This window comes from Glycine soja, chromosome 19 (genome assembly GCF_004193775.1).
Source record: "Glycine soja cultivar W05 chromosome 19, ASM419377v2, whole genome shotgun sequence".
Lineage (NCBI taxonomy): Eukaryota > Viridiplantae > Streptophyta > Magnoliopsida > Fabales > Fabaceae > Glycine > Glycine soja.
The window spans coordinates 8,338,868-8,354,637 of record NC_041020.1 but is presented as its reverse complement, the minus strand read 5'-3'; the positions used below and the strand labels follow the sequence as shown (position 1 = coordinate 8,354,637).

General features: G+C 31.4%; 1 protein-coding gene and 1 pseudogene across 1 annotated transcript; one reads left to right on the top strand and one right to left on the bottom strand.

Annotated features, from left to right (window-relative positions):
• Positions 1-3,730: 3,730 nt before the first annotated feature.
• LOC114398322 lies at positions 3,731-4,829 on the bottom strand (annotated as a pseudogene).
• A 7,396-nt stretch (positions 4,830-12,225) lies between these two features.
• LOC114399856 (GDSL esterase/lipase At5g33370-like) lies at positions 12,226-14,755 on the top strand. The gene is made up of 5 exons (XM_028362073.1): positions 12,226-12,538; positions 12,728-12,855; positions 13,149-13,391; positions 13,626-13,878; positions 14,448-14,755. Exons 1-5 carry the CDS (start codon positions 12,283-12,285, stop codon positions 14,678-14,680), a joined length of 1,113 nt encoding a protein of 370 aa, XP_028217874.1. The 5' UTR covers positions 12,226-12,282; the 3' UTR covers positions 14,681-14,755.
• The last annotated feature ends 1,015 nt before the right edge of the window (positions 14,756-15,770 follow it).

The following is a 15,770-nucleotide window of genomic DNA, read 5'->3' as shown; positions in this document are numbered from 1 at the left end:
ACAAACTAGCAAACTGACATTTGCCAAGTAAAAAAAAGAACAATTATCTTGATGGATAACTATCTTTCAGGAAATTATTAGGTAAAATTGTAAATTTGGTCCTCTAATTTGTCTTTCATTTTAATTTTGGTCTCCTTTTAAAATTATAGGCGAATTTTGTCCTCTTATTTTATCCTATCATACAATCTTGGTCCTCCAGTCCAGAATTGGACGTTCTGTTACAAAGGAATGTTGACTACCACGTGTCACGTTCTTATTGGATGATGACTATCACGTGTCATGTTCTGATTGGATGTCAACTTTATGGAAGATGAAATGCATTGTTGTTGTCGTTGATCAATCAGAACATGACACCCGTCATCATCCAATAAGAACGTGACACGTGACAGTTAACATTCCTTTGTAACAGAACGTTCAATTCTGGACTGGAGGACCAAGATTGTGTGATTGGATAAAATAGGAGGACAAAATTCGTCTATAATTTTAAAAGGAGACCAAAATTAAAATTAAAGATAAATTGGAGGACCAAATTTACAATTTTACCTAATTATTATAATCCATGAGATTGCAAGAGAAACATGATCTACATGTGACATGTCATGAGTCAACTTATTTGATTCACTAACTTTTACTAATTGGCCTTTTCTTTTTGAAAATGTATTTTTCTCCTAAATTCCTTTTTTTCAGTTTTTTTTTATATTTTGAAAATACATTTGTTTCTCATCTTCGTGCTCCTCACCTCCCTATGAAGCACTACACCCCCGACCATAGGCCCATCCATTCTTTAACTTTTTTTGCACTCCTTTTGCCTTTCCCTATCGTGTCAGCCTCCTCTAGCTTGTACTCATCGTTAGCTTCCCCCAACGAATTGGTCATTATAAAACGTTCAAATGTGCTAAAAATTTAACGTAACCTTTGTAGTGACCGCGTAAAATAGTTTTACACTATCAATCAATTACAAATCACCGTTTGAATTATTTGAAGTTAATTATTTTAAAAATCAACAAACTTATCATATATAATATATTGTGTAAATTTTTTTACATGGTCTATACATGACTTTTTTTTTAAATGCATGTATTAAATGCTTCCAAAAATAAATTAAAGATTTAAATATACTTTTCCTAATTTTTAGGAAAATACAAGAGGATTGAATTGTCTTACAAGTAGGATTATGCTCAAAACTTTTATAAACACAAAGATGAAGCAAATATCTTATTATAACCTTTTTAACAGTTAGAAAAAAAATAATTTTTCTATTAAACAATTTTTTATGAAAACCTTTTAAAGTTGTAAAAGAGATAATTATGGAGAGTCTTATACTCGTTAGTTTTAACCTAAAAGTACACCTAGTCCTCCGTATCCCTCCAAGATTTCTATTAACTAAAACAAGTTACAAAGAATTATTTTACTAAAGTCTCTTCAAACTTAAACATATGAGTATATTTTAACTTGCTTTTCCAAGCAACTCGTTAACTGGTTAAGTATTTTTTGACATAATGCCTCTTCAGATTTCAACCGTTTTCACTAAGAAAAGATTAAGGGTAAAGACTCACAGACTATATTATCTTATAAAGACAGATGTACATGACAAAACAAAGCATTATAGGGCCTGTTTGGATGCACTATTGTAAAAGATCTTATAGAGAAAAACCTTATCCAAGAAGCTCTTATTACATAAGTTAATTTGATGTTTGGATGATAAACTCTTAAGTGTTTATTTAAATTAATATGGTGTTTGGATGAAATTGTAGAAGATCTTTTGCATAATTAAAATTACCAAAAAGGATATTATATGCATTGACATTATTAAAACTAATAATTAAATACTTAAACATTATTATATAATTATTAAATGCCTTAAATAATTAAATATTATTAAAAATAATAAAAATTATTTTCTTCTTCTATTTCATTTATAAAAATATTTTAACTTTATCATTATATTTAAAATATTGTTATATATTTTCTAGAAATTTTGATTAAAAAAGTGTAGCATATATATATATAACAAACATAACTTGCAAGGTTTGAATTTTGGACCAAAAAGGCAGCAAGGTAAAAGCAGGGTAGTCTCAACATATATATATATATATATATATATATATATATATATATATATATATATATATATAAGTCTTAGGATTTCTGCATCCAAGATTTTCTTGTAGTGGTATTCAATCACTGTGTTTGGAAATGAACATTTATCACGGCTTCTCTGGAAAATATCAGCATATAATATGCATGATTCTCCTTCCTTCTTGTGGAATATTATAATATGCTGTTTGTTTGCTTGGGGTGGTGTGGAATGCTGTGGCATGGAGTGATATGACATGAAATGAAATAAAAGTACCATACCATTGTTTGGATGTTCTATGATAGAATGTAATATAGATTCCATTCTATTGCTGAGAAATGTTAGAATGATAAATAATAAATCAATTGCATCTCATTTCATCTCATACCCCTTAAATTGGAAGAAAAATAGAAGTAACAGTTCAGAATTGAGATTTTTCTGGCTGTCATAATATTAAAAGTCTCGGCAGTTTCTGATTTCCTGTAAAGTTGGTTAAGAGCTACTTTTGTTTCATAATAGCTAATTGGACACAATGATCCAAACACTTTCCAATAGTTTGAAGTTTAAATATTAGTCGGATAGACTATGTTTGGTCTTTTAACAGAATCATAGGGAAAGTAGTGTCGATTTGAAACAAGCAATTGGGCACACTTCTCATTCACAGAATGCCTTTTCCTTTCTGTGCTTCTTTTGTATATACTAGAGACTAACTCAAATACTTGATTGGTGCATTTTGAAAAAATTGTAAGGCAATCCTGTATTTAAGTTAGTTCTTTCTAATAAATAAGAGTTTTAACTGTCATGCAAGATTGAACATCAAAGGAGAATGTAGGCTCATTACTTCTCAGATTGACCAAAAGCAAAACCAAAGTGGCTTTGCCAAAACATTCAGATGCACCACTTCTTTGTACTGGCTGTGGGACAAGAACTGAGTTGTCTATAAAGATAATTATGGTTCCCACTTAAACAACCTAGCTTAAAAATTGGATAAAGAAACTCAGGATACCAAAACAATTTGAGATGAGATCCTAAACAATACAATATATGGCTGGAATTAGATCATCTAGCCAAACAATTTGAATACAAGAAAGGTTCATAACAAGACAACCGAAACAATGAAAGTCCAAATTGTAGTTACTGCACAAATGATTCAAAATAGCTAAGAAAATAAAAGGAAGCATAATTGAAACCAAATATGCAGAGCAACATTAGCTTCAACCCCAAGAATGTAAGCAATATACATAAGCCGAATGATGATAAAAAATTCAACTACAGAGCTTATATCTGCTTGTAATAGTGTAAGCCGGTATAATATAATTCTTTTAATTGAAAATCTAATTTAGTTGAACCAAGCTACACAGCAAACAACTTAACAATAAGACCTTACCACCTCTCCCGCTCCTTCAGAAAACAAAAAAATCCATTGAGAGAGGGTGTCCAATGCCCCCGAATATACCAATCAGAAAATTTTGCTTGGCACCAATGTAAGTAACAGTTGGATAAATGGAAGCATAGAAAATGCTAATAATGAGACACACACGCCTAGCATTAAGAATCCAAATCGATTCGAAATGGGTTTAAGTGGGATAGTATGCAAGCAATCCAATGAATTGATAAGAGAGAAAGAAAAGGAACTAAAGAAGAACCAGAAAGTTGACTCAACAACCTCTTTCATTCTCTCTTTGAAGAAGAACAGAACTCATATAATGGTTCTCCATTTATGTCAAGAATCTGAGCATTCACAAGGCCAATTTGGGCCATGTTGTTTCTACAACCACAAGCACAAAAAACTTACAAAATTATAAAATAAATTAACTAATCATATTTCTCTCTCCATGTGTACACAAGAAAAAAGACCTATGAAATTGCCAATGCTATGTCCCCAACAGCATGCCTAGGCCATTCATGTGCTAGATCCCCAAGCTTCCTCTCAAAGAATAATCTCCACACTGCAATGGAAATGTGAAGCATCACACACCCTTAGGCAAAGAAACTCTGAAAGTCTATGTCCTTAACAAAAGCAACCATCAAGAGAAGGAATCCTATTGTGAACAACAACAAGCCAGAGAAGGAATCCGAGGTGTCAATCAGAAGCTGATCATGGGGTGTTGTCCCTTGAAGCTTGCTTGCGGTCTCGGATCTGTGGCCAAGCACAGAGATCTCTTTGGAGTAGAATATCATCAAAGCTCCACAAGTAAGAGCTATTGTGGAATGAAGAACACACATAATGGTATATATAGAAGAAACCATTTATCCGAATTCACTTCAAAGGCCTTTAATTGCTTTCTTACTTTTAACTTAATGGAGCCTCTGCCCTCTAAACCAACAATGGTAGTTGAAATTCCAATCACTTCTTTCTAGTTTCTAGTATTGTATAAGAACTAAGAACGTAAAAAACAAACACCCATAACCAATTCTAATGCTAGTTTGATACACATGGTAACTCTTCTATCAGTTCTAAACTCAATCTTTGTAGTTTCAACAAATTAGAAACTGCAATTTGCCTTTGACATATCTATCAAACAAAGCTCAAAGCCTTAGACTAAAACAGGAAAACTCACAGAACAACTTGAATCAGAGATATATTAGAGTAAGTAAGCCTTTGGAAGTTGAATCCTAGAACCAAGCCTCTGAAGTTGTGATGATATACAGAGATGAAGCAAAATAAAAACAAAAATGCATAACCATTCTGCTTTCTTTCTTTTCACAGGAACTTGATTGAGAGACATTTCACAAGCTTAATGAAACAAACAAAAACATAACCCTAATCCATAACAATATTGAGAAGAAAAAGAAATTAATGAAGAACCTGTGATGCTAACAAAGGAAGAAGAAAAAATGACGAAAGATGATCGGAAGAGATGACGAAGGAGATCAGAAGCATGGGAGAAAAATTTCGAGGAAGGCACAGCACGACAAGTTCTCAGGAACGAGAGAAAATTTTAGGGTTCAGAAAAATGAGGAGGGTATGCTTGTCATTTTGAAATTTTCTTGAGGACATTATTGTCCAAGTCTTATTTTGGGATCAGATTCCCGAAAAGGAGATTTGAGAAGCTGGGAATCTAAGCTTGAGAGGAAGATCTGCTGAGAGCTTTTGCTTTTGTAAAAGTTAAAAAAAAAATAACAAAACACTCTTAAAAAATAAAAAAGATCTTTTTTCAATAGATAAGATAATAAAAGATCTTTTGGGCCACATCCAAACGGGCCCATACTTATCTTTCTTTTCTCGTACAATTATTGTGTTGTAGAGAATATATATATATATATATATATATATATATATATATATATATCTTCTTTAGCATAGACAAATACATTGTTGTACTTTGTTGGGTAGGCAAACATGTTTGATATAGACAATGAGTTGTCCTCTATTCACTTTCATAAAGCTTCCTTGGTGTGCTTCTTATGAGCTAAAAGACTATATGTGTGTTATGTACCTGAAAGATGACAAGATTATACAAACATATATTCTCATAAGATTACACAAACATATATAATCTTTGTGCTTAGCCTATTGTCTAACTAAGAGGATTACCTTCCTCTTTCTAACAAAACTGCTTTCGTCTTATCTTAACTTGTAAACTTATTCCTTTGTTTATTAAATCAAAACCACTAAGGATCCTAAATCGTCCTTTGTCCTAACATTTTTATCATTATAATTTACTCACTTTATTTTGCTTCGGTCCTTGTAATTTTTTTAAAATGTCTATGAAATGTGGTTCTTTTCACATTGTTCCCCGCCATTAGTTACTAATGTTGCTAGCGATTATTGACATCAACAAGTGTCATGTCAACAAAAGTGTTGCATCAATAGTGCCCCATCACAAAAAATGCCATGTTAGAATGGATGAAAAAAAAACTTTAAAGACTAAAGACAAAAACAAAAAAAAATTATGGAACTAGAAGGAAAAAAAAATGACATATTTGTAGCACAAAAATGCCATGTAAGTTTATAATGCATTGTTGTTAGGTCATCTCTGCATATTATTTTACTTAGGGTAGGTTGCATTTATCTTTGTCTTTTAGCTTAATTTTCATTGAATTTGTAGTGTTTCAATTCATGCTTTTAGGACTTGTGAGAGTGCTTTCCTTGTTTTCATTTCTGTTTAGATCACTCTTCAAATGAAGAAATTAAAAACAAAAGTCTGAGCACAAAAGACTTGGACATGGAGTTAAAAATAAGGAGTTTGTGTTATGCCTTGCAGAGAAGATCACGAGGGTGTGATCAAGATCACAATCCCATGAATAGACATTAGAGCTAAAACCCTAATAGCACATGACCAAGATCATAGGGGTGTGAGGACCATCAGATTTTCTTTTATTATTTTTAAATATGTTTTGTAATTGGCATTAGCAACTTTTGGCCCATAACTTTAATTTAAATAGATTTTAAGACTCTAGTTGAGGTATTCTAAATTATTGAGGCATTGACGACATAGAGCAGGACCATATGATTCCTCCTTCTCTCTTTCTTCTTCTTGTTGTTTTAGTTTTCATGGCTATGGGTGAGTAGTCATCTTTATTCTAGGATTGGGGCATAGCCTTTGACAATTGTTCATGTTAACTTAGGTTATTTGAGGTTCACTTTTAATTCTTTCCTTTTAATTATACACATTAGATAGCTTGACCACCGTTTGTATGATTTTATACACTTAGAGATGAACTAATGTGAACTTACGCATTGGAACCATGAGAGGAGAGCTTAGATTTTGATTCACAACAATAGGATTAATCCTAGGTGGATAAAACAAATTAGTAAAGAGCATAAAGGATTTGATTGAATACAGCAACACGACAGTGGGGACAAATTTAATTAGATACATATTGGTTGCTTGAAAGAGAATGAAGAATATCTTAGATTAATTTTCCATTAAAGGAGAATTTGGAAGAGTCTTGATGTGAAACTCTGATGCTAGAATTTTCTAAATTTGAATTTATATCTCAATCAATTTTATCTTCATCTTCAACCAAATCTTTACCTTTTTAATTAAATATTCTAAAAATCAAATCTTAATCTTTTCCGAATTATTTAGTTTCTATTTTTATTGGTGATAATTGCTAAGCCAAAAATGCGATCCCTATGGATTCAATATTTTATTACTTGATGACGACCGTGCACTTGTTGTTTTCCCCTATCAGTTTATATTAAATATTAAGATAAAATAAATTAATATGAAATAAACCTATCTAAAAACTTTAATATGAAATAGATTTAGGAGTAAAAAAGGGCCTAGTCAAGCCATTTGGTAGGCCTAACCTTGGTCTAATTCATAATTATAAAGCTTGAATTTGATGTATTTACTTATTAGAAGTCAATTTTTAAGCCTAACTTCATAAAAAAGAAAGGAGGCCTCCTTCATTGTACTCAATCTGCAATAACCTGATATTAGAGGCTTCGTCGTTGGGAAGAGAAGGCTCTTGCAAGAGAAAGAGAAGAAATAAAAAATGTGTTACGTGACTTATCTTTAGTAAACAATCGCATGTCACGTATGTTAAGAATCGTCCCAACCTAATTTTGACTTATAAAAAAATAACATATTATAATTTTCCAAGAAAGAAAAATAAGCATATTTCTTTTGTATCAACTAAAATACAACTTTAGATATCTTCCAGAAATAAAAAAATAATAATCTTTTAGCCATCTTAAAATTACTTTCTACAAAAGGTATGTTAGTTAAGGTGAGGGTGTAAGGGTAGAGAAAGGGTACCGGGGGTGTGGGTGGGACGGTTAAATAGAATACCTACCCTCACTAGTTTTTGTTTGAAGGATCCAATATTTGCATATCTTCATTAAAATCCAACAACTATATTTTTTTTTTCAACTATAAATAAGGCCATTTTTCATGGCTATGTGTGAGTAGCCATCTTTATTCTAGGATTGGGGCATAGCCCTTGACAATTGTTCATGTTAACTTATGTTATTTGAGGTTCACTTTTAATTCTTCCCATTTAATTATACACATTAGATGCTAGCTTGATCACCGTTTGCATGATTTTATACACTTAGGGATGAACTGAGGTGAACTTATGCATTGGAACCATGAGAGGAGAGCTTAGATTTTGATTCACAACAATAAGATTAATCCTAGGTGGATAAAACAAATTAGTAAAGAGCATAAAGGATTTGATTAAATAGAGCAACACGACAGTGGGGACAAATTTAATTAGATACATTTTTGTTGCTTGAAAGAGAATGAAGAATATCTTAGATTAATTTTCCATTAAAGGAGAATTTGGAAGAGTCTTGGTGTGAAACCCTGATCCTAGAATTTTCTAAATTTGAATTTATATCTCAATCAAATATTCTCTTTTCTTTATTTTAATTTTATCTTCATCTTCAACCAAATCTTTAACTTTTTAATTAAATATTCTAAAAATCAAATCTTAATCTTTTCCCAATTATTTAGTTTCTATTTTTATTGGTGATGATTGCTAAGCCAAAAATGTGGTCCCTGTGTATTCAATATTTTATTACTTGATGACGACCGTGCACTTGCTGTTTTCCTCTATTAGTTTATATTAAATATTAAGATAAAATAAGTTAATATGAAATAAACCTATCTAAAAACTTTAATATGAAATAGATTTAGGAGTAAAAAAGGGCCTAGTCAAGGCATTTGGTAGGCCTAACCTTGGTCTAATTCATAATTATAAAGCTTGAATTTGATATATTTACTTATTAGAAGTCAATTTTTAAGCCTAACTTGGCTAGTTTGAAGATCTAACTCATAATAGGCCATTTATCCTATCTCTACCCTTATAAGCCTTTAAGTAGTTTAACAAGCAAAGCTAAAATTTTAAACTGTCAGGTGGAGTCTAAAAAAGCTTATGATGGGTAATAGGTTAGATTTAACTTTGAATTTTTTAAATAAGTCAAGCATATTTAAGCAAACCCATATTTGAATTTTTTATAGTTTGAGATAACATGAATTATTTATTTATTTATTAAGTGTCACTATTGATGATGTTGTGTTCCTAATATGACACTTTAGCTAACACAACACTTTATAACATTATATTTGATGATGCGACACTTAACAACTTCAAATGGCTAGAATTCTAATGTGATAAAAATTCTTATGTTAGGGACCTTTTTAATTTTTTTACAAAAACTAAAAAAAATGTGAGTAAATTATAAACACAAAAATATTTGAGCCTAAATTAAATTCCATAATGTTAATCCAAAAGGAATTTATATCTTAAAGATGAATTATGATTCCTAATTATTTTGATTAAATGCAAATAAATATAAATGGTAAAAGTTGTGTCCAATGTGCCATCAGATCATGGTTTGGATTTCTGCATCTGAGTTTTTAGATTATACATCCATATAAGATGATCTGACATAGTATTTATAAGTAGTACATTTAATATCTTCATTTAATACTCTGTATTTGAGATTCTTTCTTGTAAGAAACATTCTCCTAAGATTTGTCAAAGTCCTATGAAGAATAAATAAAATCCAGAGTTTGGAAGTGCTGATTTTCATTAAAAGATGCATTTTGCTGGTGAGATTTGCTATCATGGAAGAAGTGACTTTCCTGGTGGAGTATAAGACACGTCAACATATCAGCATGGACTCTGCATAAAGAAGGGATGTGCATTTAATGCAAGCATTAAATATTCAAATGGCCTCAAGACTTCAGTTAAAGATTAGAGTGAATACAAATACTAACTCTCAAAACATCTTGTAAATCTTGAGAGAAAAGACTAAAGTGTCGAGAAATATATTCGTCTATAAGATGATCTGATATTAGTCAGTGTGTAAACTTCCAACAAATCTTGTTGATTTATTTAGAGCTAGCATTGACTTAGTAGGACAAATAATACTTAGTTAAGTCAAGCTTGGGGTAGAGTTAGTGAAAACTTGTTGGGTTGCTACAAACTGGGCGTAGTCTCAGTGTAGAGACAAACTCGTCAAACTTTATGTCTGTTATTTATTTATTTATTTATTTTTTTGCTTTTCTTTGTGTTGCCTGATAAAAGGGTTCAAATTCGTTTTTAGATTTTATATTTCTTTTTGATCTGTTAAGAAAATTATTTTCCCACTAAGTGGTAAAGTTTTTCTTAAATATCCCTTAGCTATTTTTAGGTAAATTCACATTAGATAATAAACGCGTTTTCAATCTAAAAAAAGTTTAAACTTTCTAAAAACACAATTCAACCCTCATTCTTGTGTTATTTGCTTTTACATGTAATGAATCAACATATTGTGAAAATTAAATTCTAGAACTTTACAAATTATTAAAAATTTATTCCAGAAATTAATTTCATATAAGTCTTCAAATTCTTAAAAGCTAAAATATATTTTTTATCCCTACAAAATATTCAAAGTTTATTTTTAGTTCCAATAAAAAAATTTATCTATTTTTCATCCCTATAAAATTATAATGTTACTTATTGACTTGAAATTACTCTTGTGGGAATTAAAAATCATTTTAGGGAAAAAAATTAAAAAAAGAAAAAAAATTGGTTCTCGTTCACCACCATTAGCCTCTGCGTGCAGCGAGCGCCACCACCATCGTCAATCAACCACCGCCACAGCAACACACCCAAACTCCAATGGATCTGGAAATGCCCAATAATAAGAATATTCCTCGCAATAATTTCACGTCATAGGTCCAAGCCATGATTCACCCGTCCAACTCGGCAATAACCATTAATCAGTAGGGAGCACAACCATGAAAGAGCATCTTCTTGTGCATGCCTAGTGCAGAAGCCATGTCACCTGCCTTAACATAGCCATCAACTAGGGCACTAAAGGAAAACACATTAAGCTTGGTTCCAGATTTAACCATTTCATAAAAAAGAAAGGAGGCCTCCTTCATTGTACTCAATCTGCAATAACCTGATATTAGAGGCTTCGTCGTTGGGAAGAGAAGGCTCTTGCAAGAGAAAGAGAAGAAATAAAAAATGTGTTACGTGACTTATCTTTAGTAAACAATCGCATGTCACGTATGTTAAGAATCGTCCCAACCTAATTTCGACTAAGAAAAAAATAACATATTATAATTTTCCAAGAAAGAAAAATAAGCATATTTCTTTTGTATCAACTAAAATACAACTTTAGATATTTTCCAGAAATAAAAAAAAAAATCTTTTAGCCATCTTAAAATTACTTTCTACAAAAGGTATGTTAGTTAAGGTGAGGGTGTAAGGGTAGAGAAAGGGTACCGGGGGTGTGGGTGGGACGGTTAAATAGAATACCTACCCTCTCTAGTTTTTGTTTGAAGGATCCAATATTTGCATATCTTCATTAAAATCCAACAACTATATTTTTTTTCAACTATAAATAAGGCCATTTTTTCAAATTAATTATATGAACTTTACAATTGTTTCTTCCTCGTTAGTTATTTATTTTCGCGGTCTATTTTACATTAACAGAAGAATTATATAAGATAATTTTTTCTTGATTACAATGTTACGTTTTAAGTCTTATCCACAATTTAAATATGATTACAAAATCAATAAAAAATACACGTGATCTAATAAAATAAAAGACATTATAAAGGAACTTAGTTTAAGAAGTAAATTAAAATACACTTGTATGGTGTAATTTTTTTCTTATTGTCGTTTAAGTATACATCATAATGATTGGCATGATCATTGATTTTGTAATAATTATTTTTAAACTCAAATATATGATGACTTTTATTAATTGACAGTGTTTTACATTAGTTGTGTATGAAAATGAAATTCAAATTTTAATTAAAAATCTTCTTTTATATTAACGGGTCTATAAGAAAATTGACACAGCCGTGTGAAGATAAATGTTGTTTACATGGATATTACATCGAAATAATCTGAAGTTTCAAGTTAAAAAACACTCAGTACAGGAAATACACGCATATCTGCAACGGAGTATTGAATTGGCAAGGATAATTTTAATGAACATTGAACAAGAAGCTATATATTTCTGGTCAATTGCATTTAAGTATTATGGAAGTACTATTGTTATCTTTCATTTCTTGTTGCATCTGATCAATAAATCTAACCTATCACATGCCACACCGGTTTTAAAGCCTTGAATTATAGAGCAATAAAGTGACCTCCTAAACTAGTAAGATCTGTGTTTCAAATGGTGCAACAAAGTTTTCATTATATAAAGACTTGAATCCTGGGAAATCCTCCATCCACATCCCAAATTATCTAGTCCTTAATTTAGCAAACCACCAATCCCACATCCAAAGGTTCATTTCAATATGGCAATCTTGTCAAGTTTTGCTCCTTTGACCATTCTTAGTTTAGTTTTGTTAGTGGTTGGAGTCATTGTCTCAGGGGCTGAAGCTAGGCCAAGAGCATTCTTTGTGTTTGGAGATTCACTTGTTGATAGTGGAAATAACAATTACTTGGCAACCACGGCACGTGCCGATGCTCCTCCTTATGGGATTGATTACCCTCCAACTCATAGACCAACTGGTCGTTTCTCCAATGGCTACAACATTCCTGATCTTATCAGTTAAGTTTACCCTTCTTTAGCCACTTTTTGAACCTTTTTTTAGCTTCAACATTCATCTTTTTAAGCTTCATTTTCATCATTCACATTCCAAGTTTGAACCCTTTTTTTGGTCATGTAGCTTTGCATATAACAATTAACTTAACATAGAGACATATAAAGTATATGGCTAACTGATTGGGATGTTTCAGGTCAGCGACTTGGTGCTGAGTCTACATTGCCATACTTGAGTCCAGAATTAAGTGGAAATAAGCTCCTTGTTGGTGCCAATTTCGCTTCAGCTGGAATTGGAATACTTAATGACACTGGAATTCAGTTTGTAAGTTCATTAATTACTTGTTAATTACATGAATATATATTCCGGATTTTGTATTTGTTCCTATAAAAAAAAAAAATTGTATTTCGCCTCAGTTGGTTTTGTCAACTTGACACATCATCTTATGGTAAACCTACTCACTATTGTGCTAAAAAAAATAATTAAGGGATGAAATACAAAATAAAAAACATTAGAGACGATCAAAGTCAAGGAAAAATTTCAAGGAAAAAAAATTTATAAATTTTAAGGCTAACTTTGAGGATTACACTTAAAATGATTGTATGCAACTTTTGCAGGTAAATGTAATCAGAATGTATAGACAGCTACATTATTTTAAAGAGTACCAAAACCGAGTTAGAGCTTTAATTGGAGCTTCACAGGCTAAGAGCTTAGTGAATAAAGCACTAGTGCTCATCACTGTAGGTGGCAATGATTTTGTGAACAACTACTTCTTGGTGCCCAATTCAGCAAGGTCCCAACAGTACCCACTACCTGCATATGTCAAGTATCTCATCTCTGAGTACCAAAAGCTTTTGAAGGTAACACCCTTTTGATTAAACAGAAGGGTTATCAAGGTTTTAAAAAGCAGTCCACGGTTGTGATTTTTGCCGTAACATCAAGATTTTTTAACTATTGGTGACCCCAATTTTATTCATCATATCAGCCAACATGATAAAAATGCGACCGTGACTGATATTTAATTAAAACCTTGAGATTGATACTTAATGTCTTGTGATCCCTCGTTCTCATAGTCATTAATTTTTATATTTCAGAAATTGTATGATTTGGGAGCACGCAGAGTTCTTGTGACAGGCACAGGACCCTTGGGTTGTGTTCCATCAGAATTGGCCCAACGTGGTAGAAATGGACAATGTGCTCCTGAACTACAACAAGCTGCAGCACTCTTCAACCCACAACTCGAAAAAATGTTACTACGACTCAACAGGAAAATTGGAAAGGACATTTTTATTGCTGCAAACACAGGAAAAACGCACAACGACTTCGTTTCTAACCCCCAACAATTTGGTACAACATACTAACTGATTAATATTCACGCCCTCTAGCCAGCCAGTTTTTCGTCCCACAGGTTTTCAATTATTAAGAGAGTTTAGTTTAGATAATTGAATAGAGTACATGAATTGTTGTAATTCCTAATAACTTCAATTCTTACTCAGAAAAAAAGGTTTTGAATTATGGTCACAATGCAATTGCAATTCTGACCATAACATCAAAATATTTTAGGTCTCTGTCACCTCAACGTACAACAAATGCATGTGGGCACATCAGTAACATTTGATTGCAATTTTTTTGCAATATCAAAGATTGCGAAAATATGTGATCGTGACCACCATTTAAAACATGTTCACAATTGTAGTCTCCTTTGTCCTTAGTGCAAAATTTCACCTCTTTGAAAATATTAATAATGAGGTGAAATAATATTACTTTTTAATTAATGATGTGCCATTAGAGGATAATGGAGACAAAAGAATAGAAATATGTGAATTGAATCATGGGATTTAATGCAATTTATTTAACTAGTGCTGTCATGAAGAAATTATCAAGCAAACTAACATTTATGTTGTTGCTTTGTGCAGGGTTTTTTACATCACAAGTAGCTTGTTGTGGGCAAGGACCTTACAATGGACTTGGGCTATGCACAGCACTCTCCAACCTTTGCACCAACAGAGAGCAGTATGCATTTTGGGATGCATTCCATCCATCTGAAAAGGCCAATAGGCTTATTGTGGAGGAAATTATGTCAGGTTCTAAAGCCTACATGAACCCAATGAACCTTAGCACCATCCTAGCCTTGGACGCAAACACATGAAGATAACACAATGACCCTAAAACTTGTATTGGCCTAATTCCATGCTAGTTAATGCAAGAAATCTCTCCTTTTTTACATTTTTTAGTATATATAATGTAATTGTTGATTATCGTATTCCTCTGTAAAAGTGAGGAACAAAATTATTGGAAGAAAAAAACTTCCATCTACCAAAAGTAACAATGGAGGATATAAATGTTACATTCATTACCAAAAGTAACAATGTTTTTTTTTCCTAAATTGCGATTTTGGTCCCCTAATTTTTCAATTCCATGATTTTGACCTCCCTAGATTTTAATTGTAATATTTGGTCATCTAGTCTTAGTGATTTTAGTCCTCCTGATAAATTATTATCAAATAATTATGATTAATTGAGTTATTAAGTTAATTATAAATTAATCAAATTCATTAATTATTAAAAAATTGAATAAAAATTATTAATCATAATTTTTCACAATACTATGTTCATTTTCTTCATGTCCACTGTAACATGCGACTCCACCAACAATAGTATCACATTAGGGTTAATAATCTTTTATTAAAGTTTTTTAATGATTTATAATTGATTTGATATCTCTAATAATCACAATTATTAGTTAATAATCTATCAAGGGACTAAAATCACAAATTTATAAAATACATAAGGGGTGTTCGTGTTGACTCCTTGGCAAGTGTATCAATTCGTACATGTAGTAATAAAATGATAATACAATGTCAAGTCCACAAGAACTTTGCTTCTAGTCAGAATTTTATATATATATATATATATATATATATATATATATATATATATATATATATATATATATATATATATATATAATGTTTAAGCAATTTGTGACTTAAATCGAATCTTGTTCATTGATTAAGTACAAATAAAAATTAATGTAAATTAACTACAAAGCAAGGAACATGAGAGAGTAAGAAAACAAACGCTTGGAGTTGTGATATGGTGTTGGTGATGAGTTATAGAACGTGTTGGGGGTTCTGCTTACTAGAACTACTATTGATGCAACTGTAATTGATTTTTCTCTTTTTAACATGAATATGATTATTACCTGCATTTATTAACCTACTTTAACCATGATCCCTC